The sequence below is a fragment of the Aphelocoma coerulescens genome, chromosome 1, assembly GCF_041296385.1.
Source record: "Aphelocoma coerulescens isolate FSJ_1873_10779 chromosome 1, UR_Acoe_1.0, whole genome shotgun sequence".
In the NCBI taxonomy this organism is placed as follows: Eukaryota; Metazoa; Chordata; class Aves; order Passeriformes; family Corvidae; genus Aphelocoma; species Aphelocoma coerulescens.
Genome location: NC_091013.1, coordinates 50,215,604 through 50,242,697, shown reverse-complemented (window position 1 = coordinate 50,242,697; position 27,094 = coordinate 50,215,604). Strand labels below are relative to the sequence as shown.

Here is a 27,094-nt window from a genome sequence, read left to right as displayed (position 1 = left end):
CACGAGAACATATTTTTTAAATCAGAGATCACTGTAACAGGACTAAAACTGGAGCTTTGGTAAAGAAGCACAAACAATTAGACTACTTAAAAATCAGTATACTCCCAGCACTTGTGCTCGTACATGTCTCCCAAACTTTAGTAAAACCAAATATTCATACCTGATTATATAAATCAAGATCTCTAAGTATGTGTGAAACACTGTTCCCAGCTTTATCACAAGAAGTCATTCTGAACCAAACAAATCTCCAATCCTTCTGGACTGGCACACCCACTACCTCCCACAGCCACACAGACATGGGATTTCAATGCCCTTTAGATAGAGAATATAATACAAATGCGTGCAACAAGCTGGCCAAGAGTATCTTTTTAGCTACAGTCCCTATACTGAATCAACTGGGTTGGAAAAGACCTTTAAAACCATCGAGTCCAACCTATGACCAAACACCCCCACACCAACTAGACCATGGTACTAAGTGCCACATCCAGTCTTCCCTTAAACACCTTCAGGGATGGCGACTCCACCACCTCCCCGGGCAGCCCACTCCAATGCCCAGTCACCCTTTCTATGAAGAACTTCTTCCCAACGTCCAGCCTAAACCTCCCCTGGTGCAGCGTATGACTGTGTCCTCCTGTCCTGTCACTGGCTGCCCGGGAAAGGAGACCAATCCCCACCTGGCTACAACCTCCTTTCACCCATACACCTATAAAACCAACCGTAACAATACATTCCTCATACTGTTCAGCTGATCTTTTTTTGCTTTTTGACATAGATGGCATACAGAAGGGATAAGTTTCTCTGGTTCTACTTCTAACCCCAGAAACAGAAGCAAATGTACATTTTTTTCTGCCACTCTTCTTTTTCTTTTAACTGAAATTTACCTCCCAGCTCTGTCATCACTGATGGGCTGAACAGCGGCACCTCTCAATAATGCCTGGGCATTTAATTAGGATTCCAGAAAAAATTGTTAACTACAACTAATATTTGCCAGCAGCATGCAGCAGCTATGACATGACCTAAACAAAGGCTTCCTCTCTTCACCTCACAGCTAAAATTAGCCACAAAGATGCAAAGAAAAATAAATATTCCACCCTTTCCCACATGCATAGGCAACTATAAGCTTTCTCTTCCCTGTTGCTCCTTATTTGTGGTTAAAACCAGCAATTTCTTAACCCGAGTGAAATAAAGACACAATTTGCATCACAAGATTCACTGGCACAGTCTAAGAATTAATTGTGATTACAAGGCACATTTTGTATTCAAGTAAAACCAGTATCTAATTCATACAAGAAGAATCAAAGTGGTGTTTACTAACAGCAAGAACTTGAAAGAGCATACATCCCAAAAGTTATTCCTCTTCTCAACACACAATAATCTTAGCAACCACATCATGCTTCAAAAAAATGTTACAATTTATGTCAGTCTAAATTTCTTAAATTTAATTTGACAAGACACTGAGGTATTTTAGAACACGAAGAGTGCTGAGAAGTTCTTAAGGTACATTATTGTTTGTGTGGAAAATGAGGTAGATAAAACATAAGAAAATTTTGAAATGTTGCAGTGTTGTTTTGTTTTTTAATTCCATCAATATTCTCATGTTACGCTAATACAGAAAAGTTCATTTCACAGAATAAAATTCTGCCTACTAATATACAACAGAAATGGAATAATTTAGTACAGTAATTAGATAATTCATACAATAGGTAAATAGCATGGGACAGGCTTGTAGTCTTTTCATCTCTTCATATAAAAATGTTTTAATATCTACATTTTAAAAAACAATCATTTAACTAGGAAACAGCAAAAAAAACCAAACTGACCTGTGAAAATGATATAAAATGCTCCTTTCCATCATTAAAATTCTGATTCTTATGTACAGACTTTGTTAAACACACATTTTCCCCAATTTTCTAAAAGCAGACTACTGCATAACAAACTACCTATTTAGGATCTGATTTGATTACTGTACAGGCTCACTGGAGGGCTATTTTCATTCTTAGAAAGCACACTCAGAAGTTTTTTAAGCTATTCAAGCCTCTTCTCAGTAAGTCACTCACCTCTTCCTTCTTCCAATCTATGTCTCCTAATTACACGTTGCCGCTTTTCTTCTTGTCGTAGCTGAAGGTGTTCTTCAATATTAACTCCAGGAACAGGAACAGCTAAACAGATTAATAAAATATGTAAAATTATCCTTAAAATCGTTATGGTAGCAATAAAACCTAAAAGAAGTTAAGTAAATGAAAACTGAAAACCTACTTACTAGCTACTCTTTACATGGCCCTGACAATAAAAAAAATAAAAGGGATTTGAGTAAATTTGGAGGAGTTCTAAGCTTTATCTCCTCATTTCCTGGTTTTCATGAATCTGACAATTCCAACATCACTGAGTAATACTTAGGCATATACACATATATATTTAGTTATGTGTTGGCATGGTTATCTCCATTCTCCTCTAAAAAGTTTCAGAAAGTATTATTAAACCAAGTCTATGACTGTTTATATTTTTTAAAGGTTTTATGTGAATTAGCCAAGTTTTATTTAAAGAATGCTTAAATCCTGATAAGAACATTATAGAAAAACTTTCAGAGTATCAAAAAGGACAAGAACAACTTTGTAGTGTTAACATTAGTATCATAACTGCACAGGTTACAAAGTGGCACAGATGACTACAGTAAGGGTAAGCTTAAAACAGATCACTTGACAGAATGATCCCACTTTGCTATATCACCAATAAATAAATCTGACTGTTAAGCATCATTTTAACAATATAATGCTAAAACAGTCCTGTAATAATAAAGTGTGTAAACAAATGTACTGAGGGGGAAAAAAAGGTGCAGTAAGAACGAGAATTAAAAGCCATCTTGCTAATTTTGTATCACTTACCCAGCAAGAGATCTAAAGGTATCATCTCTTTTACAGCATCAAGGATTCCTCTTTGCCTTGCTTCCTGGCCATCCAGTTCTCTAGCACATGCCTTGCAGCAGCCACACACAGCACAGCCTGACTCACCTGAGCCACAGCCACAGATTCTGCAGCAAACAGAGTTGCCTTATCACTATTTCTTATTTTTGTGCATTACTGATGCCTCAGTAATTAAAACAGATTATTAGATTGTTCTATCTGCAGACATGCAAGCTTTCCTGAGATGAACAGAAAGTACAGCTAGTTTAAATCCTAGCTGCGTTGCATGGTGCCAGGACCACACACTGACCATACACTGAATTGATTTCTCTTTAACTCTCTTCAGCTTTAACTTCTCTTTATTTAATTTAGTGTATACCACATGAAAACATAAACAAGGAAACAATGAGCACACAAAATGCTGGAGAAATAGTAATGGTGAAGGAGTGGCCCTCTGCAGCTCAACTAAGAAGTAACAGATAAAAGCAGTTTGAACAGCAAAGACAAAAAACTTCCATCATAACAACGAAGAACAGTTATCCCGAGCCAGCAGCTCTGTCGAGAGACAGAAATTCTAGTGGTGTTCATATCCAACAGCTTCTAGTAAAGAACTACATGCTAAAGTAAAAAAAATGCTTTTAAAACTAAATCACCTACAGCTACTACAAGCTATTTACAGAAATTTCTGATTTTAAAAGCACATATATGTTTAGCTATAACGTTACCTTAGATGGAAATTTCAACTCAGTTCACATTCAACAAGTGCTTTCCAACACACTGTACCACGCACACTTCCACACACTTCCTTACCCTCCAGGTACTCTATCAGGACGCCCACTACTAACACAGCTGGCTCCATAGCCTGTGCAATCTCCACATACAGTGCACACCATACACTGTTCCAGCTTCCATTTATGCATGCCTGGAGGACACATCATGGACTTCTCATCTTTTTCATCCAGTTCCTCTTCCAGGTCTTCATCCATTGCTGTTGCCATGTTCTCAACTCCAAAACCTTATTAAGATATTGAAATATCAAATAGTTGCTTTCTGAGGCCAACAGAGATGGTTCTGGTTACCCAGACAGGTAAGGACGGGTTCGACAGGGCTCTGAGGAACCTGATCTAGTTCAAGATGTCCTTGCTCATTGCCAGGGGGTTGGACTAAATGACCTTAAAATGATCCCTTCCACCTCAAACTATTCTATGTGTCTATGAACAGTGGCTTACTGCTGAAGCTCTGAAGAACACTCATAGATCAGGTTTCAAAAGGACTGCCTGATTTGCCTGCTCAGCCAGCACAGTGACTTTCTTGAAACTTCTCTGTGCATGGGCATGCTTGACTTTTTTAAGCATGTTGCATGTATTCAAGCTTTAGCATTGTAATTACATTTTATAACTAAATGTTTAGCTTTTTTCTCACTTCTGATATTTGCCAGCACACAAAAGAAAAGGAAAAAAAAAATCAAGGTTCCACACCTTTTCCTCCCTGGCTCATAGACCCTGTGTCTCGTCCACATTGCCCTTTATTATTTACTCCAAATGTCCAAACTTCTCCATTCTTCATTAACACACAGGTGTGAGCTTTGCCCATGGCTACTTGAGTCACAAAATGGCCTTTCAAATCTGTTACTAAACCTGTAAGACATAAAACACTTAAATCACAAATTGCACTTTCTAGCCAAGAAGAAAACTCAGTGAGGTAACAAAATTGCTAGTGGATACTGACAAATTTTTAAATTTATAGCAAGGGAGAAAAACAACAGATATAAAAAACAAGTGCTAGACTAAAAAGTGAAAGAGGAACTAGGCCCAGGCCACTTGTCCTGCAAAGAAAGAAAAGCCAAAAGCAAACCTAAAACTGCTGCAAATCACTTGTTTTGAAAAAGAATTCTAAAGGAGTCATAAAGCCATTGGAGTTTATTTCATTAATATTTTACTTAAACTGTGATATACAGGATCACCTGCTACCTTATGAGCACAGAAACCTATCAGGCCTGGTTTCCAGCAGCCTTTGTTTGTAGCAAAGCACATCTCATTTCTGTGACTTTTTCCTGTGTGGCCTTCTTGTGTCAGATTAATACCAGTGACTTTTTTTTTCTTCTCCTTAGTGGAAGAATTCATTTGGGTATTTGTCACACTGATGCTAAATTCTTCTACAGAACTTTAGGAAACTGCCTTTTTCTACCCTTCTATCATATTTATCTGAATCAACAGAAAGTCAGAAACACATTAGGAAAGTAAGAAATACACAAACAACATTTTCATGAGCTAAAAACTTCGACACTAATTTCAATTACTCTAGTTGAGAAACCATTTAAAAGACCAATATTAACTCACTTGTACTATCAGAGTAAATGGCATCTTTTCCAAACATGTAGAGTTCTCCATCTTTTGAAATTACAGAACTGCTTCCATTATTGCACGCTGTAGATATGACAATCTTTCCTTCCATTTTGATAATTTTTTTAGGCTTATATGGTTTTGATTGCCGTCTGCTTTTAGCTTTAAATAAAGAAATAAATTACAAGTAAATCTACCAAAAAAAACCCAAAATCATCACAGGCATATTTGTAAGTTTTCAGACTGCTAATGAACAAAACCAAGCAACTAACTATACGTACAATCTCCTGGTCTAATTTTAATTGGATTATACTGACTCCTCTCAAAAAATTCAATGGCAAGCAAAGACATGATTAGATCAGTATCTTTTAGAAATGATTCTTCAAGTATTTCAAAACACTTTAATTATTCTTATTAATCTACCACATCATCATCTACCATCTGTTTCCTAAAGTGAGGTATTTAATTCAGTATTACAGCAGATCACAACTTCAGGGCACCTAAAGCTATCTTTAATTGTCTTACAAAGTCTGTTTCAACCTACACACACACAACTACAGAAATCTAGAGTAGGAAATGTGTTAATTTTATATTGATGAGGCATTTGTTAGTCTGAACATCAAATTAATCTGTCTTCTCTAATGTCTGAAGATTTCTGCCTAATAAAGCACAGATGATCTGCTTCTACAAATTCTCATCAACAGACCTCTCCATCAGTCAGCAAAACACCCATTTCCAAAGCTCAATAAAACAACAGGGAAGAAGTAAAAGTTTGGCTCCACAGTTTTTCAAAGTCCCAGGCAGACAGAATGGCCTCTTGACCAAATTTACAACTGTCTTTTCTCAGGACAACTCTAAAATAGTACTTCTACCACACAATCCAAACTGTGGTAAAGCAGAGGTTGGATTCTGTAGCTCGGAGTGGTTTTGGAACTAGTTGTCAGGACTTGTGGCCAGCATAATCTCCAGCACAAATGGCATGCTTACATGTTTCTGGAATTCTTTTCAAATTAAAAACTGTTTAAGAGGCTGTTACCAACCACTGGTCAAGCAAGCAATGATACATACTTGATTCACCATCCTCTCCTTTACTAGCAGAACCTGTGAAGAATATGCTTCCATCCTCAGCAACAAGTAAGGCATGTGAGCCATCATGTCCAACAGAAAACTGAATAATCTTTGGAGATTTTGTGATTGGGAGTTCAACCCACTTGCCAGCTGAAGGGCCACCTTGTTTGATTCCAAGGCTCTGATATTTGCCAGTATAATAAATCTAGGAGAAAAAAGTTTATCAGTTTTAGTTATGCGACAGCACTTCAAGCTTACATAATTCTCAAAGTTGCCTTGTTTTTAAATCCTTTCATTTCAAACCACACAGCACTGTTCCTGACTTTGTTTACGCCATTTCAACATCTATAGCTCAAACCCATCCATTTTGACTTAATGGGGGAAACATTCTGATTAGATCCTGCTTGTTTCAAAATGTGCTTTCTACTGAGCCACTGAGTGAGTTTTCATATATAATTGTTTGGCTAGATGAGTTGAACACACAAGAATGAACAGAAGAAACTACTCAGAGGAAACTAAACATTTAAAACACTTGACAAAAATGTCTGGTCCGTGTAAAGACAAGATGGTATTATAACAATAAAATCAATTTAAAATAACAAATGACTACATATTTTAATATGCTTCAACAGCTTTTAAAACCATTTTTTAGTAAATGCACAGTGGTCATTGAGCACATAAATAACAGAATAATATATTTCACATGAACAAACACAAAATTACTGACACAAACCAAAAAGTTTCCTTTAGAACCATGCAACTCAACAGTTCTATAAAACTGGTGTCAACCTATGGAGCACCTAAAGCCATTTTACATTGCCTTATATATTGTACTTCCTACCTTAACAGACAACTTTATACACCAAACCCAGAAAATTTGTTAATTTTATACTGAACAGGCATTTTTGCTAGCTGAATGATCAAGTTAATCTTTCTCCTCCAATGCTGAAGAGTTCTACTTGATCAAATTCTGCTACATACCATCAGATTTTATTCTAAAAAAATATTTATTCATTAAAATTTTCAACAATCCCACTGTTTTGACAGCAGCAGAGCAAGGCCTTCATTCAAATAAAGCAATACAATTTTGAACATGCGCAAATTACAGACTATGCTTCTACAAGATAAATAGCATTAGTTTTTCACACTGACACAGAAACACAGTAAATAATGTAAAGAGTCAGTGACAGTATTATTTCTAAATTTCCATAAATATGCAAATGCCTCTAAAAAAGTCTCTACTGAACAGAACCAACACATCAAATCATTAAGAGGAGGTTTAAAGAAATCAACTGAAAAATCTGCACAGGGGGATCAATAATTCTGTAAAGGATCCGAAAAAATCAGGATGGGATTTAAATAAATTACTATTCCGACTGGAAAGTTATGAGGTGGTAAAATCTGCAAAGGTGCTAACACATTATTTGTAGACAGAAAGCAATTTTGTTTCCCAAATTTAAAACAAAGCCCTTCATTGTGAGACTGACAGTAGAAAATCCTATAAATTCAAGTTATGGATTTCTCAGGGATTCCAACTATCTGTTTATGCTTTTAAATAACTATTTGCCTTTTATGTTTTAAAGCTGTCTCTGAAAAATATATTTGGATACAGTCATAGACATGTATTCTAACACACTGAAAAGGCAAAAAGGAATCATGGAAAATAATGATTAAATTAAAACAACACAGACATCTATTGGTGGATTTTCAGTACCTTTCCACTAGCAGTTTTCATCAGTGCAAACTCTCTCCCAGCACCAAGGACAGCTGATTCCTCATCAAACCCTGTACCTGTGCAAGTAAGATTGTGTTAACTGAAAAGTTCAACCAGGCAGTTTTTCAGATCAGTTACCTATGCAATTCTGCTGGTCCATGTAGCCAAATAGGCTTTTTTTTATTCTGATAAAGCCAAAAGCAGGCTCAACAGAGCAAAAATACCGCAAAGCAAAGGCCAAGTGATATTTTTTCAAAATACCTTCATAGATACTAACAATTCTTCACCTCAAATTCTGATGCAAACATGTTTTCCAATGTGATTCTTTGTTCCTTTTATCAAGTCAGTGGCCCTTGTAACTTGCTAACTTTGACCCACAGCAAGGAGTTCCACAGCTTAACTATGTTTTATACAGTCCAAGCTTCAAACAATTATATATTGATTATACAACTGAAGGGAAATACTAGAAAACCATGAGTAGTTCTAGACAGAAAGGTGGTTCAAAATGGGTGTATGGATTTGACTCTGAGTCAAATAAGGCTTAAACAATTTCAAACACCTCTCTATTTGTTTATCATGGAGCTATACCCTCCTGCACATCACAGAGCCAAAGGGAAGGGCAGTGTTCCACCTCCATTGTTTGAATGACAGACTTGTCATTAAGCTTCAAAGAAGAGAACTTACTGATAATGTGCAAATCTTTCTCCAGATCAAACAATGAGATGCCACAGGCATGTAAGCATTTTCTTGCAAGCTTAAGCTGCAGTTCTTGTTGCAATACTGGCTCAGTACTCGTGGCAAATATTCGCACTACAAAACCATCCTGCAATAAATACAAAAAACCCACTTTATACTGTATAATGAATGCATTAATTTACCAGTCCTACGTGCATCAACATAGTATTATTTCAGAGTAAACTGTCAGAGGACACATTGATAATGTAACATTTATTATAACGTAACATTTACTACAGAGGAGAAAAGAAGAAAGTGGCCATCAGGACAAACTGAATTAAGTATCTGACACCTTAAACAAATATTGAGTTCTATGAAAATGCTATGAACACTATAAAAGTAGTGAACTGCTGTAGAAATCTTACTTTTGTAACCATTTACATCTATCTTTTAAGCCCTCAACTACTCCTGATTCAGAACCCAAAATTCTGCATGCAGAGTGACTGCTGCAAAGAGTATCTAGAACAGTTTTCTGTTTACAAGTCTGGAGTATCTTCACCTGGCCCTGTTAAAAAAAAAATAAAAAAATCTAACAGTTTTTCCATTAGGAGGAAAATGGATTAATTCTTGTTTTCTTACAGTTGATGTTTGGCATCTTTTGACAACCCAGTCCCACCCCCTCCCTATTTTACAGATTTCTTACTACCAAAAAAACCACACCAGAACTAAAAACATAGTAACTGTCTGCTGAAAAAATCATACAATCACCACTATGGTTTTGTCCCTAGTAGGAGCAGTTCTTTGGGCTTCCACAGCTTTGGCCAACAGGAAATTTTCACACAAGAATCTACTGGAATGTAGTATATTTCCTACTGGAATGTAGTATATTTCCTATCTCTTATATTAAAACTGGCTGAAATGCCCCAACAATTTCCAAAGCAATTACAGGAAATTGTATCAGGAACAAAATTTATCATTAAGCTTTAAGAAGTTTATCCCACAAAGAGCCTGCAGAACATGTTAAAAAAAGATATTATCAATGTATAAGATGTTTTTTCCCTGAAAGAGAAATGGAGTTTTTCTTAAAACTTACCTGAAAAGTTTAAAAATCCATCACAAATCAAAATTGTGTGAACAAATACCAAAATACTGCTTTTTTATGCAGAGATACAGCAGTTTCTCATTATTTCTAGTTACATGGATTTCTTCCTTAGTTGTGTTAGTGAAGAAAAAGCCAAACATGAATCAAATAGGAAGCTGTAAGTATTATAAAATAAAACCCAGTTGAGAGAAAAATATTTACCCATCATTTGTAAAACTTACATCTCTAGATGCTGCGATTTGATTAATATATTCTCCATCTGTGAAAAGGATATTCTGCCCTTCAGTATGACAATCTGTGAGAGAAAGATGAAGAGCACCACATCAGTTTACATTAGCATACATATACACACTAACCTCTGCTTTTGTCTAATTCATTTTCACTCCAATCAGATTATGAGAGTTCTACTTTGTCTAAAATGAGATAATACTGTTCTGATAATGTGTTATTTTACACTAAGACCTCCTGTCTCACCAAAAGCATGTAATTCTCCTTAGTTCCCGTAGGAATTATTACGGCACTTGCCACTGTATGAAATATAAGTGGTTACAGCCCAATATTTAACTGCAAAAAAGCCCCCATTCAGTAGTCACCTGTGAGGCATATTATAAACTATTATAACACAACTAAATTCAAATTTTCCAGGACTATTAAGTCTCCTTCCCCAAAGACTTTTTTTTTATAAAGACCATTATCTTTAAAGAAAAGTTTCCTCAGTCCAGCATATAAAACCTACAGAAGTAAACAAACCATGGTTTTCATTACTGATCTCGTTTTTTCATGATTTATAAATTTCACCAAACTGTTAACTGAAAATCTAGGGGATTTCTGAAAACTATGAAGTATATACTTGAATACATCACACATTTCTTGAAAATAGGTCAGCTAATTCCAAGAAAAATGGTAGGGAAAGAATTCTACCCAAATTAGAAGGAAAAAAAAAAAAGAAAAATACCACTTTCTCTGCAAGTTTAAACCTGTGTCCCTACACCATTTCTTCTTCCCTTCCTGCTCTGTTGATGGAGCTACTGGCAAAGAGATTGGTATCATATGGTAAGGTGTTTGTCTCATTGATTACATGCAGGAAAGAGACCTCTTCCAAAAATACTACAGGACAGCCACTTTACACTCCAAATATTTCCTTCATAACCTGAACAAAGATCCATTAGCATTTTATTTAATAACTTTAATGCTAAATGAAGCACACAAAATGTCTTTCTAGCATAACCAGCAAGTTTGCTGGTTTTTTGCTACCTACTTGGAGCATTAAAAATAAAACAGCTGAAAACACCCCACAAAACCCATTAACTTGTTTACTTTTTCCTGATATACTGCCCAGTCCAATACAGTATCTTACGAGGAAGAGAATATGCATTAGAAAGCTTTCTGTAATTCTCACATCTGGAAGCAAAGTACCAGAAGTAGCCAACCTCCCTTCCCCTTAGAGCACACCCGGGTATGAATCACAGAGGGTATGCAGCAAGCATGATGGAGAATGCCAGCAGCAACACTGAAGTTTGAAATATTGCTGTCTCAAAAATAATCTCAGATTTAACAACCAGAGGCAGATAACACTACTAATTTTCTATGCTGCAAAGTTGTATTAGTGATAAAACAAAAGAAGTATCAGTAACTGGATGAGAAGTTCCAAAACTAATCTAAATGACATTTCTCTAAAGGTTACAGGAAGTGGGTAAACATTAAGATTCCCTGAATGACTGAAAATTACATGCTCACACAAGCAGAACAGCCAAGGAAACAGCACATTCTGGCCACCAGTGGGTCCATATTACATTGTTTAGCATATTGCTTGAGTCATTTCAAGAAGAGCTGAGTCTCCCAGTAAACATTTCTGGGGGTTGTTCTACAGTAGATCTGTTCAAAGAGGAAATCTGGAACAGGAACGCTTTTGGTTTTTTTAATACATGTTCTCCAGAAGACGTCCTAAAAATTAGCACTTGATTAGATAACATTCAGGCCCAGCACTACATATCAAATTAATGGGAAGAGTAAAAAATGGAAGGCAAATGGGAGTATCTAGAAAAACCAGGTCAGTATAGTGTCTCAGTTAGGAAGGAGCTCGTATGACCAAGCCTAAATCTTATTCAGTCTGACTTTAGAAATTACTATGGAGATGAGGATAACCAAGGTTTCTGTCTGGAGACTGCTATAAGAGAAAGGGTTTATGTTTTACTAAAAATACATAACTACAGACATCTGTTAATCACAGCCTTCTTAGAGGCTTCAAGGGAAGATGACTGTCAAGCACCACTTCCACATTCATACTGTGCATTCTGCACCTGCTAATAATGCAGGCCTTGTGGTCATCTAGGCTACCCTCAGCCAGCAGTACTTTTCACACTAAGGGAATAGTCCTGACCCTAAGATACTAACTTGCAATTTCAAAGAACTATAAAACCATATACCATGTGACTGCAATTTCTTCAGCTGAAGACAAACTGGTTTAAGGTATGCAGTCAGCATTATTGTTGAGAGAAATCGTGAAGACTAAAACCTCTGTAAATTCAGGTCCAGTCACCTAGTAAATTCTCAAGGAATTCAGACATTCTTTCATAATATATGGACTGAGAAAACAGATGCACAACTCAGGTACAGTGTACAAATCTTGGCAAAGGCATTAGATACAAGAATGTTGACACAGCCTGGTAGTTCCAGATATAAGGCTGGATTTGCAAGATCATCTAACAGTGAAAAGACTACCCTTCAAAAATAGAAGTCTATGGTTTCAAGAAGCTGATGGATCCTACTGTTTGAGAAAGCAGAAAATAATGTTCCGTAATTCTCTGACTTTTCTAAGGTCCTGTGACTTCTATCTAGGATCACTTCTAACCACATCTCCTACCAAGCTCCTAATCTATGCCTCCCCTGTATGAATAAATTCTAGTACCTTTTTTAAATGTGCTATCACCAGCCCAGGCATTTGAAAGAGATTAATTCCAGATAGAGCCATGTCTGAATACCATACCAACTAGGAGCAAATATTTGCTGTGCTCAGCTATTAGCAAGGCCTCTAGTTCTACCCAGCATGGCTTTTTCAGGACTAGAACAAATTGCAAGTTACCATAAGATTTCAGTGGGGTAGCCACTGCTATCCAGAGTTATGTACCCACTGAGTTTTCATCAGGTCTGACACCTGCCCCCTACCTTCATTTTTTTTTTTTCCCTAATGGGAAAATGAAATAACTGAAGTGGACCCCTTGGAATTTGTCCTAGGCAAAAGAACAAGGTCATATCTGCTCACAATAACACACTGATATAAATGTGTAGAAGTGCACAAACCAAAACAGCAAAGCTCAAGGACTGAAATACAAAGGACTGGAGTTACAAAGAACAGCTAACATCTACTTTGACACCATCACAAATCACACAAAATGCAACTATGGAAAATAGTTTGAGAAATTTCTGAATGGGTATTCCCAAAGCTGTAACATTTGCTTTTGCAATTTTTGAGAAGGCACATTCTCGCTTAATTTGTGTCTTTTTATAGTATAAATACAAGGCAGTCTTGCAGAATGACACTTGTCACTGAGATTTGCAAAAGCAAGCTAACAGCTCCAAAGGTTAGACTTTAAATGTGCTCAAGTCTCTCTCAAGACTTGCATGAAGAACACTGATTTGTTTACAAATGGTAACATAATTAAGGACATCAAAGAGCCCTACTCCTGTAAGAAGATGCCCTGAGATGAAGAAAGTTGAAAAACCACTCTGAAAGGCATTTTTTCAAGTCCTTGAATGTACTCCCACTGAAATATGTCATACAGCCCCCCCAAAGAACACGAGCAGCTTAAAAAGACATCCATACTTTAAGGATGTGCAGAAGGTTGCACAGACTAGATTCAACATTCAGAACTTGTTTAAAAAATTACTATTTGCATTTTAAAGATAAAAATCCTAGAGAACTTTCCTGAGGTTTCAATCAAATAAGAACCCACTGGTTTCTTATTTTTGTCAGAATGAAACAAAACCTTTCTTCTGATCTACAGAATAAGCCTGTCATTGTTTGATCAAAAAGTATTCTTGTGTCCTTCTACTGTTTATGTGAGTAGCTAAGAACAGACGGATTTCACTAGAAGGCTGTGTTCCAGGAACATCCTCCTTCTTTAAACAGAGACTGATATTATGAGGCTCCTCTGAAAAAGGCCAATAAAATGAAACCAAACAACCCCCCACAAAACAGACAAACCCCAACCAAAAACACCCAAAATTAAAAAAAATCCGCAAACAAATAAACCAAAATCCACCACCAATATAAACATCAGAAGCATGGTCCATCAGTGTTCATTAACTGCCTTTGCTTTTTGGATATATTTTTACCTTATTAAAAACTAAATGGTTTTGTTCATAGTTTATAATTGCCTACATGTAAGAGATCCTGGAAACAAAGTCATGTGTGAGCCAAACACTCCAAGTTCAAATCAGAAAGAAATAAAAATTTTTAGGAAAGAATTTAAGCTCTTGTAGTCTTTAAATTAAGACGATCACATATTCTAAAATGTTGCAACATTCTTCCAGCAATTGGAGTAAGATGCAAGGCCACTAAGTGAAATACTGAGGCTGGTCTAAAGCAAAGCAAAGTCAAAAAACAATGTATCTATGACCTCAAATTCTCTCAGTTTCTCTTCTACTTGCCTGAAAATACACAGAAAATAAACAGCAAACTATACCAAATTTCTCTTATCTGAAGGTTCTTACCTGGCAAAGCAACTGTACCATCTTGTTCTAAAGTTTCAGGGTTTATTCTTACGGCTGTCATACTGTGATTATTCGCATCTCTATATAATAAATAGCCCTGGCAAGAGCAAAAAAAAAACATATATAGGTATGAAAATGTTCTTAAATACATCAACAGGTGTTAAAAGGGAAAAAATGCAACCATTACTTTAGATACTGTTTTAAAATTCTGGAAACCTTTAACATCAAACAATGCTCGACTTTTTTCTACTAATCAAATTCCACATCAAAAAATGGAAATTTGACTCCCTTCCTCCACTTACTACATGCTGTAGATTAGCATGCTGAAGCTTGTATATAACTTCTGAAGCCCCACATATTAATTCTGTTACTTAGATCTGTATACAATTTAAAGCCACAGCAAAACCAGGTGGTTTTGTCCCCACTTTTCAAATCAACAAAATAGTCACAGCAATTCCAGGAGGGTGATAGATAATGTTACCCTATAGAGAAGGGCAATCATTAGGGCATATTAATATATGCATTAAAAACCAGATTAAAAAAATATTAACTAACTACTTTGACTCCTACACTAAGACACCTTCTTCCATCGAAAACTACTGGATAAATAAATCTTGGTGTAATGAGGAAAAACAAGCCCACATAAAGTAAGCAGAGAGCATTAAAGCAGATAGAAAAGCTTCAATCTAAAAATAGTATGATGAAGTAAGAAAAATCACTTGAATTTAAGTTAACCAAGCACCTGAAGAGAAATGACACTAAGGACACATTTTCTCTCTTTTATGGACACATAACTAGCAGTAAGTGCAAGTTACACACTTTCTATAAATATAGCCCCAGAATGACCCTTGTCCAAATTGCAGTGCCTTTGGCTATAGTCACTGTGTGAGTGCATACACCTGTACAAGCACTCAAAAAGCATCACATATATTTATAGTTATGTACAGGATGTCCAAACATTTAACGCTACATAGTGAAACCACATGAATCCTGTTCCTTTCCAAACTTGTAAAACAGGCTCCAGAATGAATGCATCCACGCCCATTTGTTTTGTGCCAGTGTACCTTTTGGTGATCTGCTTTTACATTAAATAAAACCAGGTTCCACATATGTGTGCATGTATCTATATATATACATACACACAGTAACTGCAGTGACAGAACATATATTTGTAACAAACAATTTCACTTCAAAGGCATAGCAAGGAGTATACTAAAAATCACACTGGGACAATAAGATCTCTCAATAGTAAATACACATTAAAAATTGTTCACTGGTTAAAAAATTAAGTGCATTAATTGTTCTCTGAAATACATTTTTTTGTATGTTTTGAGGGTTTTTTATAATGAATAATAAAGGTGTAAGGAAAAGTGGTTGATATTCCAGAAACTTGACTCTAAAAAACCCAAACCATCCAAGTACAGTTAAGTCCACAATGACAATGTCAACAATTATCTCCAGTTATTGTTTACATGTGCTCAATCCTCCCCCAACCAAAACAGCATTTCCTTATTTTACCGCAGATGTTTTAAAGTCAATTTATTTTCATAAACAGATATTTCAAATAGTTTTTTACATGTTTGTTGGAACAGCACTTTTTTACATCCACTGACATGCTCTTAGAAACACAAATCAATTGACTGTATAGTTCATAAACTGATGTGCTAAACCTTCATATTTTGCCAAAGTCTTTACAGTGGCAACGCAAAGCAAGGACACTTCATTACTCCTTTCTATAGGCCAGTACAATCACATGCCCATCATCTTCCATAACTTAGGAGCCAGTACCAAGAAATTTATTTTTCTAATGAAAGCCAAAGGAATGATAAAATATCCATGTAAGCTTACTCTAAGCCAGGGTCTACTTAAACTGCTCATGAGGGAAGAGGAGGGCCACACATTTTATGTTTTAAGTATTCACTTACCTGAGCATAGCCTAACCAAGACTTTTTTTCTTTTCTGTTTTTGATGCGGGATGTAGAATTGTATATGTGGCCCTGAAAAGCAAAAAACTTCCATCATTTAACAAATATTAGAGTGAAAACTCAACACATAATCATTTACCATCTAAATAATGTCTTCAACCATATTGAGAAGTGAAAATTCTAAGAAAATGCTGTCAAATTGTCACAGAAATCATCACAAACTGTAACAGAACTGATGATTAGGTAAGCTAAGTAAGATTCTCCATGGAAACAGGACATCATAAAAGTTAAATTAAAATATTAAGTATCACTCATCAGACAACAAGCAGCCACATTACCCTCACTGTCCCGCTATATCCAGAGCCGATTTTGTAAAGTCCATCTTTACATAAGAGATAGAGGAAAAAACCATCACTCTGAAGTAGGCACTGGTCATCTTCATCTACAGATATTTCTTTCAATGGCCATTTGTGCATCAAGGCTGCCTTCTTTATCCCATTACTGAACCAGTCCTGGATTTGGATTTTTCCCACCAGAACTGCCTGTACACTCCGCTGAAGAGAGTTTAAAATGGTTGGCACCTAAACAGTAAAAGAAATAGTGAGTGAAAAAGATGACAATTTTTAAAATGTTTTATTTTCTATCTCCAACTCAAGAGAGACAAAGAAGGACCTACTCATCTCAAAAAAAAGTGAGGGGAAAAAAGGTAACAGAATTAAACAGCAGATCTTCTCAGAACTCATGAGAAGAACTCATTTACATAAATTCCCAGATACAGAGAAGTTTTAGTGCAAGACCTGAATAGTCTGACAAGCATGGCTGCCATTATTGGTGAGGATTGCAGAGATTGCTTGCAACGTCCTTCCTGTCTCTCCCCAGGCAGCCACCAAACTGAAGAGGCAAGCGCAGGAAAGTGCTGTCAAGGACTGTCCTGTACTGTCATTCATCCCCGTGCTACGGACAGTTATTTCCAGAAGCAGCTGGAACAGAGATTCTGCAGATAAAACACACCCATTACACAGACAAGTCACAAAATCATACAAAATAATTTAACTATCAATGGGAAATTAAACTAGGAAAATACATTTTATCTTTCCTCAGCCATTATGTTTAGAGCTAATTTCAGACAGAAAAGCATCTTAATAAACCTAAATTATGCTTAACTTTTCATTCTTTACAGCCAGAAAAGATCAAGTCTGGATAATCACCATGGCCAAAGAAGAAAACCTACAAGTCCTTCTGTCACAGTGGAACACGTTAACAAGAAACGGGCCGGAAAGTGTTATTTGACCTGCCTATTCAGTATACCTTATCACAGAGATAAGGTGTAGGTCCTGACCAAACTTTTCTACTCTTTATGACCATTACCCATGTTGGAGCACAACCCATTTTACAGAAATGAGCATTTCAAATCAAGGCTTGAAAATTGTTTTGACCCTATGCCTCATTCACCACTGTTGGTGGTGAACATCTGTAACAATCAAGGTGTGAACAGAAATCCATCTAAATTTTCTTGAGAGAAGATACAACTAACCACTAAGGCAGTAATCAAAAAGTCTTCTTTGTAACTTTTTAATACTCTGTGCATCAATACAAAATAAAAGCTTTCTGTAGTAAATTACTATCATTGGAAATGGAATACTGTTAAGTCATAAAATTGAAAAAATACATGAAGTCTAAAGACTTTTTAAAATTATTTTTAAACAACACAGGCTACAGCCTAGACTTCTCTGCAGTTCTATAAACCAGTAAAAACTATGAACCAACAAAAGATAATGGGATTTTAACTTAAAGGATATAGTCAATCATGCTCTCAAAGGCATGAGGAGTTCAACTTTTATTTTCAATATCATTAAAAAGAAAATTAATTTTCAGGAACACTTTGGGATGGCCAGAGAAAATAAAAATAAGAATTCTGACACTCTGCTTAGCAACTTCACATAAATTACAACGTTAAATATCTAAGCTATAGACCACAACAGCAGATTGGAAGAGAAATTCACCCTAGAACTATATTCTTTCTTTCCAATAAGACCAAGTATTTTATGCTTCAGTAAGACAAGTGAATGCAAATTTGTAAGGCTGTAAGGTTTCAGTGAAACCCTGCATATTCACCTTTACATGCCAATACTCCTGTTCTAGAAAAGATTAATGCTGAGAAAGTACTGTACTACGTAAGCAACATAAGGAGTTTACACTCCAGAATCAAGTCAGTCAGTTGAGAACAAACATGTTACTATCTCAAAAATACCTGCTAAGAACTATTTTCTTCTGCCCAACACAGTAACAGATGTATGTTAATAAAAATACAGTAACAGGTGAGATATTACCTAGGACTTCAGGAGGCTCTGACTGAAGGCCTTCTGGTTGCTGACCTTGGAGCACATTAAGCAGGGCTTGTAGGCTCCTGAGACACAAGGATGGATGAGAAAATCTTGTCTCCTTTATCAATTCGAAGACTTCACACAATCCAACTTCAATGATCTAAAGAAGTAGAGATTTTTAAGAACAGCTGTCAATAAAATATTTTTAGATCTTCATTAACAAAAGTATATCCCAATGTTCACGGAACAAGACAATTACTCATATAAAAAGTTGTAATATAAAATACAGTGTTAATTCAAACGAGAACCAAAATTAAGAACCCACCTATACAACCATACCAGCAAATATTACACGTAAGTCAGCCACTACATAAAAGAGCATATCTAAGCAGAGTAATAGTTTCCTGAAAGAATAAGGAAACTTAACATTTTTTTGCACAATAAAAAGCAAACTGTGCCTTTGAGCCCTTCTAATTTCTATCCAGTTCACACTTTATTTGACAATCATCTTTTTCCTTGCTCATTAATGTGAGCTAGCAAACTAGAATGGTCTTGCAACCTGGCTTCACAACCTGAATGACAATATGTTTGACAGCTGATACTGGCAGCTCTAGCATTTTCCCCTCCAAAGCCTCTGAGATTACTCTTTATATAGTGACAAAAACAAAGATTAATTGCTTGTCACTAAAACTCCATATCTACTCATCACAGACGTGCATGGAGCCAACTAACAGAATGTGTAAAAGCCCTGTTATAGCCATCTCTAACTTTCCCATTTAGAATTCCTGACTATTCTGAGGTTACAGTCATGCCTCGCTCTACTGACTGCTCCCTTGCACTTCTTTCTCAAACTCTGCATTTAATAATGATGAGAAAAGAGAGGAAGGTTACCTCATTACAAATATGCAATTGTATCTTGAAAACTTCTCTATGTGTTTTGGTCAGGAGTAGAGCCCCCGTGTTTAGTGTTTAACAGAGACTCTCTCCTGAGTAAAATCTAAGGAAAAAGACTGAAATGTGAAATAAATATCATTAATGCAACTGCCACTCATGCTTAAAACATATATATTCTGGCAGTCAGCTTTAAGTTCTACTGGATGCCTTGTAACTGTCTTTGCTGACATTCAATTTGATTCCCGTCTTTCAGAAATTATTTTATCATCTATTTTATTCTTGGAGTAAAGATAAGAACAAAACCAAGTCAAGTCTTCAAAACACAACAGCAAATTTCCTGCAAATTGCACCTTACATTTTACATCTGCAATGGAGTGGGGGGAAAACACATGCATGGAATCTACAGGGAAAAAAACTTTCAGCATAATCATGGCATGATGTTTTTTCCAGGATTCAAAACTCACCATCACCCCGAAGGCTAAAAAATAAAATACACTGTAGTACATTTTTAGAAATGCCCTTTATGTTCAGTTACAGTGTCTTTGAGAGAAACTGAGTTTATTTTATTCTTCACAATCTTCAGACAGAAGACCTCATCAAGGAGCTGACAGAGGCAGCTAGAGAAAGTAGAGAACATAACACAGTGGAAAAAAAGTTTGGTGAACTTTGACTACAGTAGAAATCAGTAAGAGATAGTTCTGCTGGGATGTTGTCAATTCTGCACAGGTTTTGGGTTAGTTTTTAAATATCTGAGATCAAGAGCCTGGATAGGTTTCATAGAATAGATCTATTCACCTTAATATCTCATGTATGTATATCGTAGATATAAACATGTGTGTATCTCTCTACCTCCCTCCTCCAAACAGTGCACTGAAAGACAGAATAAGCAAATAGCTCTTTTCAAAGAGTCTTTAAGCTTGTTCTCATTGGTCTCTGAAAGGTTTTTGAGCCAAAACATGCACTGGTGCCTCAGCTTCTGTGTCACAGCCTGACTGCTCTTACTGATGCTCTCCGTGCAGCCATTCTCCCATTCCCTTTGCAACACCTTTGAGACTTTAGATCATAAGTCTAAGACTACTTAACAAAAGGTACCCAAAATTCTAGCCTGGATGCAGACATTATGACTCCTAACTAATTCCTAAAAGCCCTCCTAATTCATCTTGAAGTCTTATCTGTGCTCTTGTTTTATTTCCTTTATCTTTCCTCTCATGGCATTGTGAGCATTAGACCCTGTATTTAAAATTACATACTACTCTGAATTAACTTACATTATACACATACACAAAAAAAGAACTTACAAAGGAAACATTTTCCTAATGAATTTTAAAAGAATTTTTGAAGTCAGTCTCTAGAAAGTAATTACTTGTCTTTTATTTTTTTTTTACAACTTGAAAATTTTAATTTTTGCTTAAGCTTATTAGCAAAATGTATGTCAGTGCAGGAACAAAGAATATTTAAGTCAGTTAATTCCACCTTAATCACTTTAATCCAGTATTTGTTCCTTTTAGTACAGAGCTTTTGCGAATCATTCATAATTCAGTGTTAACTTTAAAATTGGGGGGGGGAATAAGGAGGGTAAGGGTGAAGTGTGCGAGAAATATCTCTTCTTAACTCTGAGAATTACAAATCTTATCAACAATACTGAATCTACTCCACTTAAAGCAGAGAGAATTCCTCATCAGTAGCTAAGGCACTAAATAAATAAGGTATCAAATAAATGTCAGACAAAGGCAAGTATTTCCTGCGAATCCAATAATATAAAGCTATCAAATCAAGTTACTAACCTGTCTGAACACAACCAAAATACAAATTTTTTGTTGTGCTAGTATCTGAAAAGCAGCAAATTGTTTCTCTGTCTCAATGTTAAAACAACTGTTCTCGATCTTATTATAGAAATTGTATAGGACAACTTCTAATTTCAAAATACACTCTAAATAAAAGCTCTAACAAACCTGACATACTCAAGCTTAAGATCTGAAAGAAACATACTTCAATAGAATACCTGAAATCACCCTAAGCTACAAAAAAGTAGGATGTTTTCAACTTACTCTCAGTTAAACAGAATTTTGTACACAAATCACCAACACACCAAGGACTAACTTCACCAGTTTAACTCTGGAGAATCTGTAAAAGCACAAACCCTTGCCACACATTTTTTAATCTTTCACCTCACTGTCAGACTCAAAATACATCAGTATTCTTTTTAATAAACTAACAATTACTATCAGAAATTTGTCTTGTAAATATTGTAAACCTTAGAAATTTTAACAACTTTCTTCTTTACAGTTAACAAACTAAGCCCTACACAATATTGTTAATTATTGAGACAGACACCTGTATCCAGGATACCGAAACATTTACAGTCAGTCTCTAAAAGTTTTACTACAGTTGAGACAGATCCAAGCAGATGCCTTTTCCAAAAGTATGAATGCAAGTCCAGTTGTTACCTCCAAGTGACCTAAACAACCTTGTATTACCTAGACAGTTATGACAAATACTGAGTATCAAGCATCTAAACACATTTTTGAACCAAAAATTCTCAAGTTTGATATTTTGTAGATTCTTTACTAAAAATGAATAGCTTGAAAACATACTGATTTTCATCAATTTTATACTTGCTGTACTGAATGTAATGAAATATCCAATTTTCTATTTTGGGAGAAGTTTGTTACCTACAGCTTCCCCACCATTTTTTCTAAGCCACCACCTTTTTTAAAATTCTGCTACTTTTCCAAGTTTCTTTGTGATAAACTGTCCAACACAATACCAATGTTTTAGTTTCCATATACAAGTGTTCTGTCCATATCACTGATAAACCTCATCCTCCTTGAAAAACCTCTTTTAATTTCAACATCTCTTTAAAATGCCATTCTATTCTTTATAAATAATAGCTACATTGCCTTTTACTTCAAATTAAGCATCTACAAGCACTTGCTGATTCCTTTGATACAATCCACAAGGACTCTGATGCAGTTCATAAACAATGCTGATTTTATTTCTACTGACCGCATATTTTGCAATCATCAGTCATGAAATTTCAGTTAGCTGACTTGGTTATGTTTCTCTGCAATTTGCCACCACTGTTCTGATGCCTTTTCCTGGTCTTAAAAATCAAGAGTTATACATGGTTAGAAGGGGAAAAGGGATTTTACCTTGGTGTTTATTTTAAGGATCCTTAGGTGTACATGTCCAGGTCACATGCATTGAAATGCACCTCGCCGAGTCTATGTCTCTCTCTCTCTCCCTCCCCAACATGGGGTATAACATTATAGGTTTTATTAATTAGCATATCTATCAAAGATTCCCCAATGAGAGGCTCAAGTGAGCCCCCCTCCCCAAGGAACCTTCCCCTGGATGTTCTATCTTGGTTTACAGAATGTGTTCTGGAGAGGACCTTGGGGTCTGGGGCACACTGATCCCTAGCTATGAAGCTTCTAAAATGTTTAGTCTCTTAGCTTAACAAACAAGTCCAAGAATGTAGGCAAAAAGCACTAGGAATACAGAAGTTGTAAAAAGGTATAACAGGGGTATAAAAGAAAAGGCAAAAATCTTCATGGCATCAGTTCCAGAGTGCCAACTTTGCCCTTCAGATAGTAACACCTAAATAAAATCATCTATAAAATCCTAATTTTCTAAGCAATTCAAATATTCTACATAACCATGGCTGCAACCACTTTTTAAATTCAGTATTTGTATTGGTTTTAGAGCAAATAGAAACAAGGGAATTTAATCTGAATATGCTTTATAGGTTGAGAATAACAAAGCAAAGCACAATTCATAGCACTGATAACATAGCAATGAACAAACAATGCACGGTTTTGTAATACATAGTAAAAAACCAGTGAATCAGCAAATTAAAAAAAAATTAGGAAAAAAAAAGAAAAAAAACATTAAGTCCTATATAGATTATTTCTGACTTTGCACCACAAATCCAGCTATAAGCACGTAAGTAGTCAATAGTAAAAAATCCACTCTAACTGTTGAGCTATAGAATCAAAATCTTAATGTGCATTAAAATCTGGAGCTGTCAGTGCCACTAAGGGCACTAAAGCCAAAAAGGGGAAAGAATAATTGACAGTTAGCTGTATCACATGCATACCTGGTAAAACACCTTAGGAACCATTCCAACAAATTATTTCCAGTATCACAAAGACTTATTCTTTTTGGAGGGTAAAGAAAAAGAAAGCATCCTTTACCATGACAAGCTGGTAGCCCCTCACAAATATAAGAGCTGCCTTATTTGCATCATTTTTGTGTAGATTTTGAGGCTGCAGGTGTTCAAGTACCAACACACAAAGGAGTGCAACTTGAGTGTCTACCTGACGTTTAATTGACTTTAATTTGGGCAGGTACATAGATCATCCTAATTCATCAAATGATTCTGAACTAAATTGTCTACAAATAAAACTACAGCATTTTTTGGGGCTACTGGCTTATACTGTTGCTCTTTATTCCCCAAAAAGAACATACCAGCCTCAGATGACATACATGGCACACTAAGTGCTATCAGTTACTTGCCTTTGGAAGTTTAATAGGTGGCTCTTTGGATTCCTCTTCTTCATCACTGTCCGAATCCCCACTCTGGACACTGTTCTTTGAAGCCAAAGACACAGACGCTTCCTTTTTCTGCCACTCCAACACACAATGGCGGACATTGCAGTAAACATTAAAGGCTGAAGGATTGCTATGTAATCTGATATCTGGTATGGTTATTGTACTCTCTAGGTTTTCAGTCTGAAAAACAAGATCGGTTTTAATTTTAGTTTATGAGTTTAGTAAAGTCTCAAGCTTTGCTAAATATAAATCATCTCAACAGTCTCACTAATTTTCACAGACTGAATTACTACCAAACTGGAGACAACTTTGCTGTTGAAGCATCAGTTCTATTTCAGGCAGGGCAGAAAAGAAGAAGAGGAATAAATTTCAATAGATTCCGTCTACCTTTAGTCTCTACCTCTCATAACTTGATGAGAACACTGGGACTGAAAATGAAAGCAGAACACTGCAATAAGAGCAGCAGAATTCAGGCTTTATCTTCTCAACAGTCAGTTTTGGGGTTTTTAATTATTATCGAATTTTTAAATGCATGCCTTGTTATTCTAGCTGTTAGCTTTAAACTGCCGGTAAATACTAAAAATTTAAGCTGTTTGTTAAACATATACTAGAAATTGATAAACCCACTTGTTTTGCTGTTAAATGAAAACTGATGACAAGCTCAAAAACTTCTGTCAGGATGCTGTAGATAATATTACTAAAAACAGAAATCAAGGCCTATGACTTAACAGGACACTATCCCGTTTTCAGAAGCCCTGAGCCACAAAGTAGGAGCTGGAAAATTGTTCTGAGAAACTCCCACTACCCTGGCCCACCCTGGTACCTACTACTGGTGTATCACTGTCAGCCTTCACCAAGACACAAAAGAGCCTTCATGAGGCTGTCACTGGACTTGAAAAAAAGATAAGAATAAACATTTTTTAAAAAACATTTTAAAAAATCTGCTCTCTACTCTCCCAGTCTGCAAAACTAAGATGGGAGAGGAGGTATGACTGACTTGAAAAAACAAAACTCCACAACAACAATTAATCCCCAAGCAAAGTTATTATTCCCATTTGGTTGTATACTACCAAAGACCAGGCTGGTTTGAGCATAGGCTTTGAAAACCAGATTTCAGGCATACTGATAGAAGCAATTCTCTATAACACCTCACTGTAGACAAGGGGCACAAAGACTGTGTAAAGAAGAGAAGGCCCAGGTTAAGTACAGGACAAATTTGCTTGACCATGCAAGGCAAAATCTGGGGCATCATTACATCAGACAGAGTCAGGGTCATGACTAACTTCACAAGGTCACTTTGGTTTCTTGTATTCTTGAGGGACAGGGGAAGGAGGTGCACAGAGAGAGTGGAGGCTTTTTGTCTTTTGTTTTTATTTACAGGGTATAGATATTGTGCATTGCCACATTCATCTGGACCGAAATTATGCAATGAATTATACTACAGTGATTTGAAACAGATCACTGAGAGCAGTGATGGGAAAGAGAACATTAAACTAGCAGAGGAGACGTAAAAAAATTTGAGAACCAGTGAACTGGATAAAATTTTAATGGGGTGATTTATTTTTCTACAATATGCTTGCCATGATTTTGTATATCAAAACCATTTTTATCTGCACATACATTTTTATTAATACCAGAAATAACACCAGACTATAAGTCAGACCTTTTACCACTGTATGTTGCAAAACATAAAAAAATTCAAAATTACTTCAAAATATTTCAAATTTTACACATTCCTTTTTTTGACTATCATATTATTTTGACTGTACTGGTATATATTCTCTTATCCTTTCTTTCCATTATTAGTACAGTTACTGCAAGCTAGAACATTAAGAAGCAATGCTTTACTACGCAACCCATTTTATCCAACACAGACAGTGTGTTAATTTTTCTCACCTGCATCAGTGTTAGCAGTAAGCACAAAAACATAAAAGTAATGAAGGGCAGGAAAAAAAAAGAGATGGAAAAAGTTCCCTACATACATACTCAAGTTTGGGTTTGGTTTTTTTTTTTCTTTAGCTCAACAGAACTTCAGCCATTAAGGATTAAAAGACAGCAAAGTCCTTGCTCAATATTAATATCTTTGAAATAGTAAAGCTCCTGTTAAAAACCCCACAATATTAATCAGTGCAAGAACTCAAGGTACAACCTCATGGTATTCCAGTATCAAATTGTATCAAAATAAATTTGGATTGACACCACTGATAACGAGGTCCTACATACTTTGACACCAGAAAACTAAACGGTTATAAGATGCAACTCTTCTGTACCTCAAGTATCCATACACATTTACCCCAAGAGTTTTTGCAGTTCTGGTAAAGGCAAACACACAGGTTAAGCTGTCAGCTTTAAAGCTACCTCAGTTGAACTACACAGGTTAAAATCTAGTAAACTTAGTTTACTCAAGTTTTTTACTGACAGTTACAGGAAGAGAAAAACATCTGGAGCCTCTGAAATACCTCTATCTGAAGATAGAGATTCACTTATCTACTTAATATCACTTATTGTAATTGTAACTTCTGTGAAGAGTTTCTATTCCAATTTCTTTCTTGTCAGCTTACCTAAGTCTTTGATCCAGAAGAGCCTAAGTTCTGTAGCTCATATAGTCTCATTTGAAACAAACTGGTCAAACTGTTAAAATAGCACTGATAATTTTAGACACTAGAGTGGTAGATAAAATCAATGTATGTCTTCTTCCCTATTAATAACACGCTGACTAATTTTCAGAAATAAACTCCTTGTTCTCAGTACTTTACAACTTATTAACCAGTAAGCACTTTAAACATTCTCTCTGGGCTCAGTGTTTTGCTTTTCTTCAGCCATGTATACCAATACCTATATACACTAATCTCCTATCCAGACTTCAGTATAGCACAACATCCT

General features: G+C 35.9%; 1 protein-coding gene across 12 annotated transcripts in view; it reads right to left on the bottom strand.

Annotated features, from left to right (window-relative positions):
- Positions 1 to 27,094, bottom strand: part of MYCBP2 (MYC binding protein 2) — a 175,435-nt gene that overhangs the window by 120,138 nt on the left and 28,203 nt on the right. For all 12 annotated transcript variants that reach the window (XM_069008634.1, XM_069008629.1, XM_069008659.1 and 9 more), the window contains exons 3-17: positions 24,176 to 24,391; positions 18,770 to 18,923; positions 17,237 to 17,433; positions 16,778 to 17,020; positions 16,440 to 16,511; positions 14,515 to 14,611; positions 10,023 to 10,096; positions 8,709 to 8,847; positions 8,025 to 8,101; positions 6,311 to 6,515; positions 5,240 to 5,404; positions 4,379 to 4,537; positions 3,711 to 3,915; positions 2,883 to 3,028; positions 2,058 to 2,159 (exon numbers count right to left, since the gene is read on the bottom strand). In XM_069008634.1, coding sequence (XP_068864735.1) covers positions 2,058 to 2,159; positions 2,883 to 3,028; positions 3,711 to 3,915; positions 4,379 to 4,537; positions 5,240 to 5,404; positions 6,311 to 6,515; positions 8,025 to 8,101; positions 8,709 to 8,847; positions 10,023 to 10,096; positions 14,515 to 14,611; positions 16,440 to 16,511; positions 16,778 to 17,020; positions 17,237 to 17,433; positions 18,770 to 18,923; positions 24,176 to 24,391 — 2,251 coding nt within the window. The remainder of the gene's footprint in view (positions 1 to 2,057; positions 2,160 to 2,882; positions 3,029 to 3,710; positions 3,916 to 4,378; positions 4,538 to 5,239; positions 5,405 to 6,310; positions 6,516 to 8,024; positions 8,102 to 8,708; positions 8,848 to 10,022; positions 10,097 to 14,514; positions 14,612 to 16,439; positions 16,512 to 16,777; positions 17,021 to 17,236; positions 17,434 to 18,769; positions 18,924 to 24,175; positions 24,392 to 27,094) is intronic.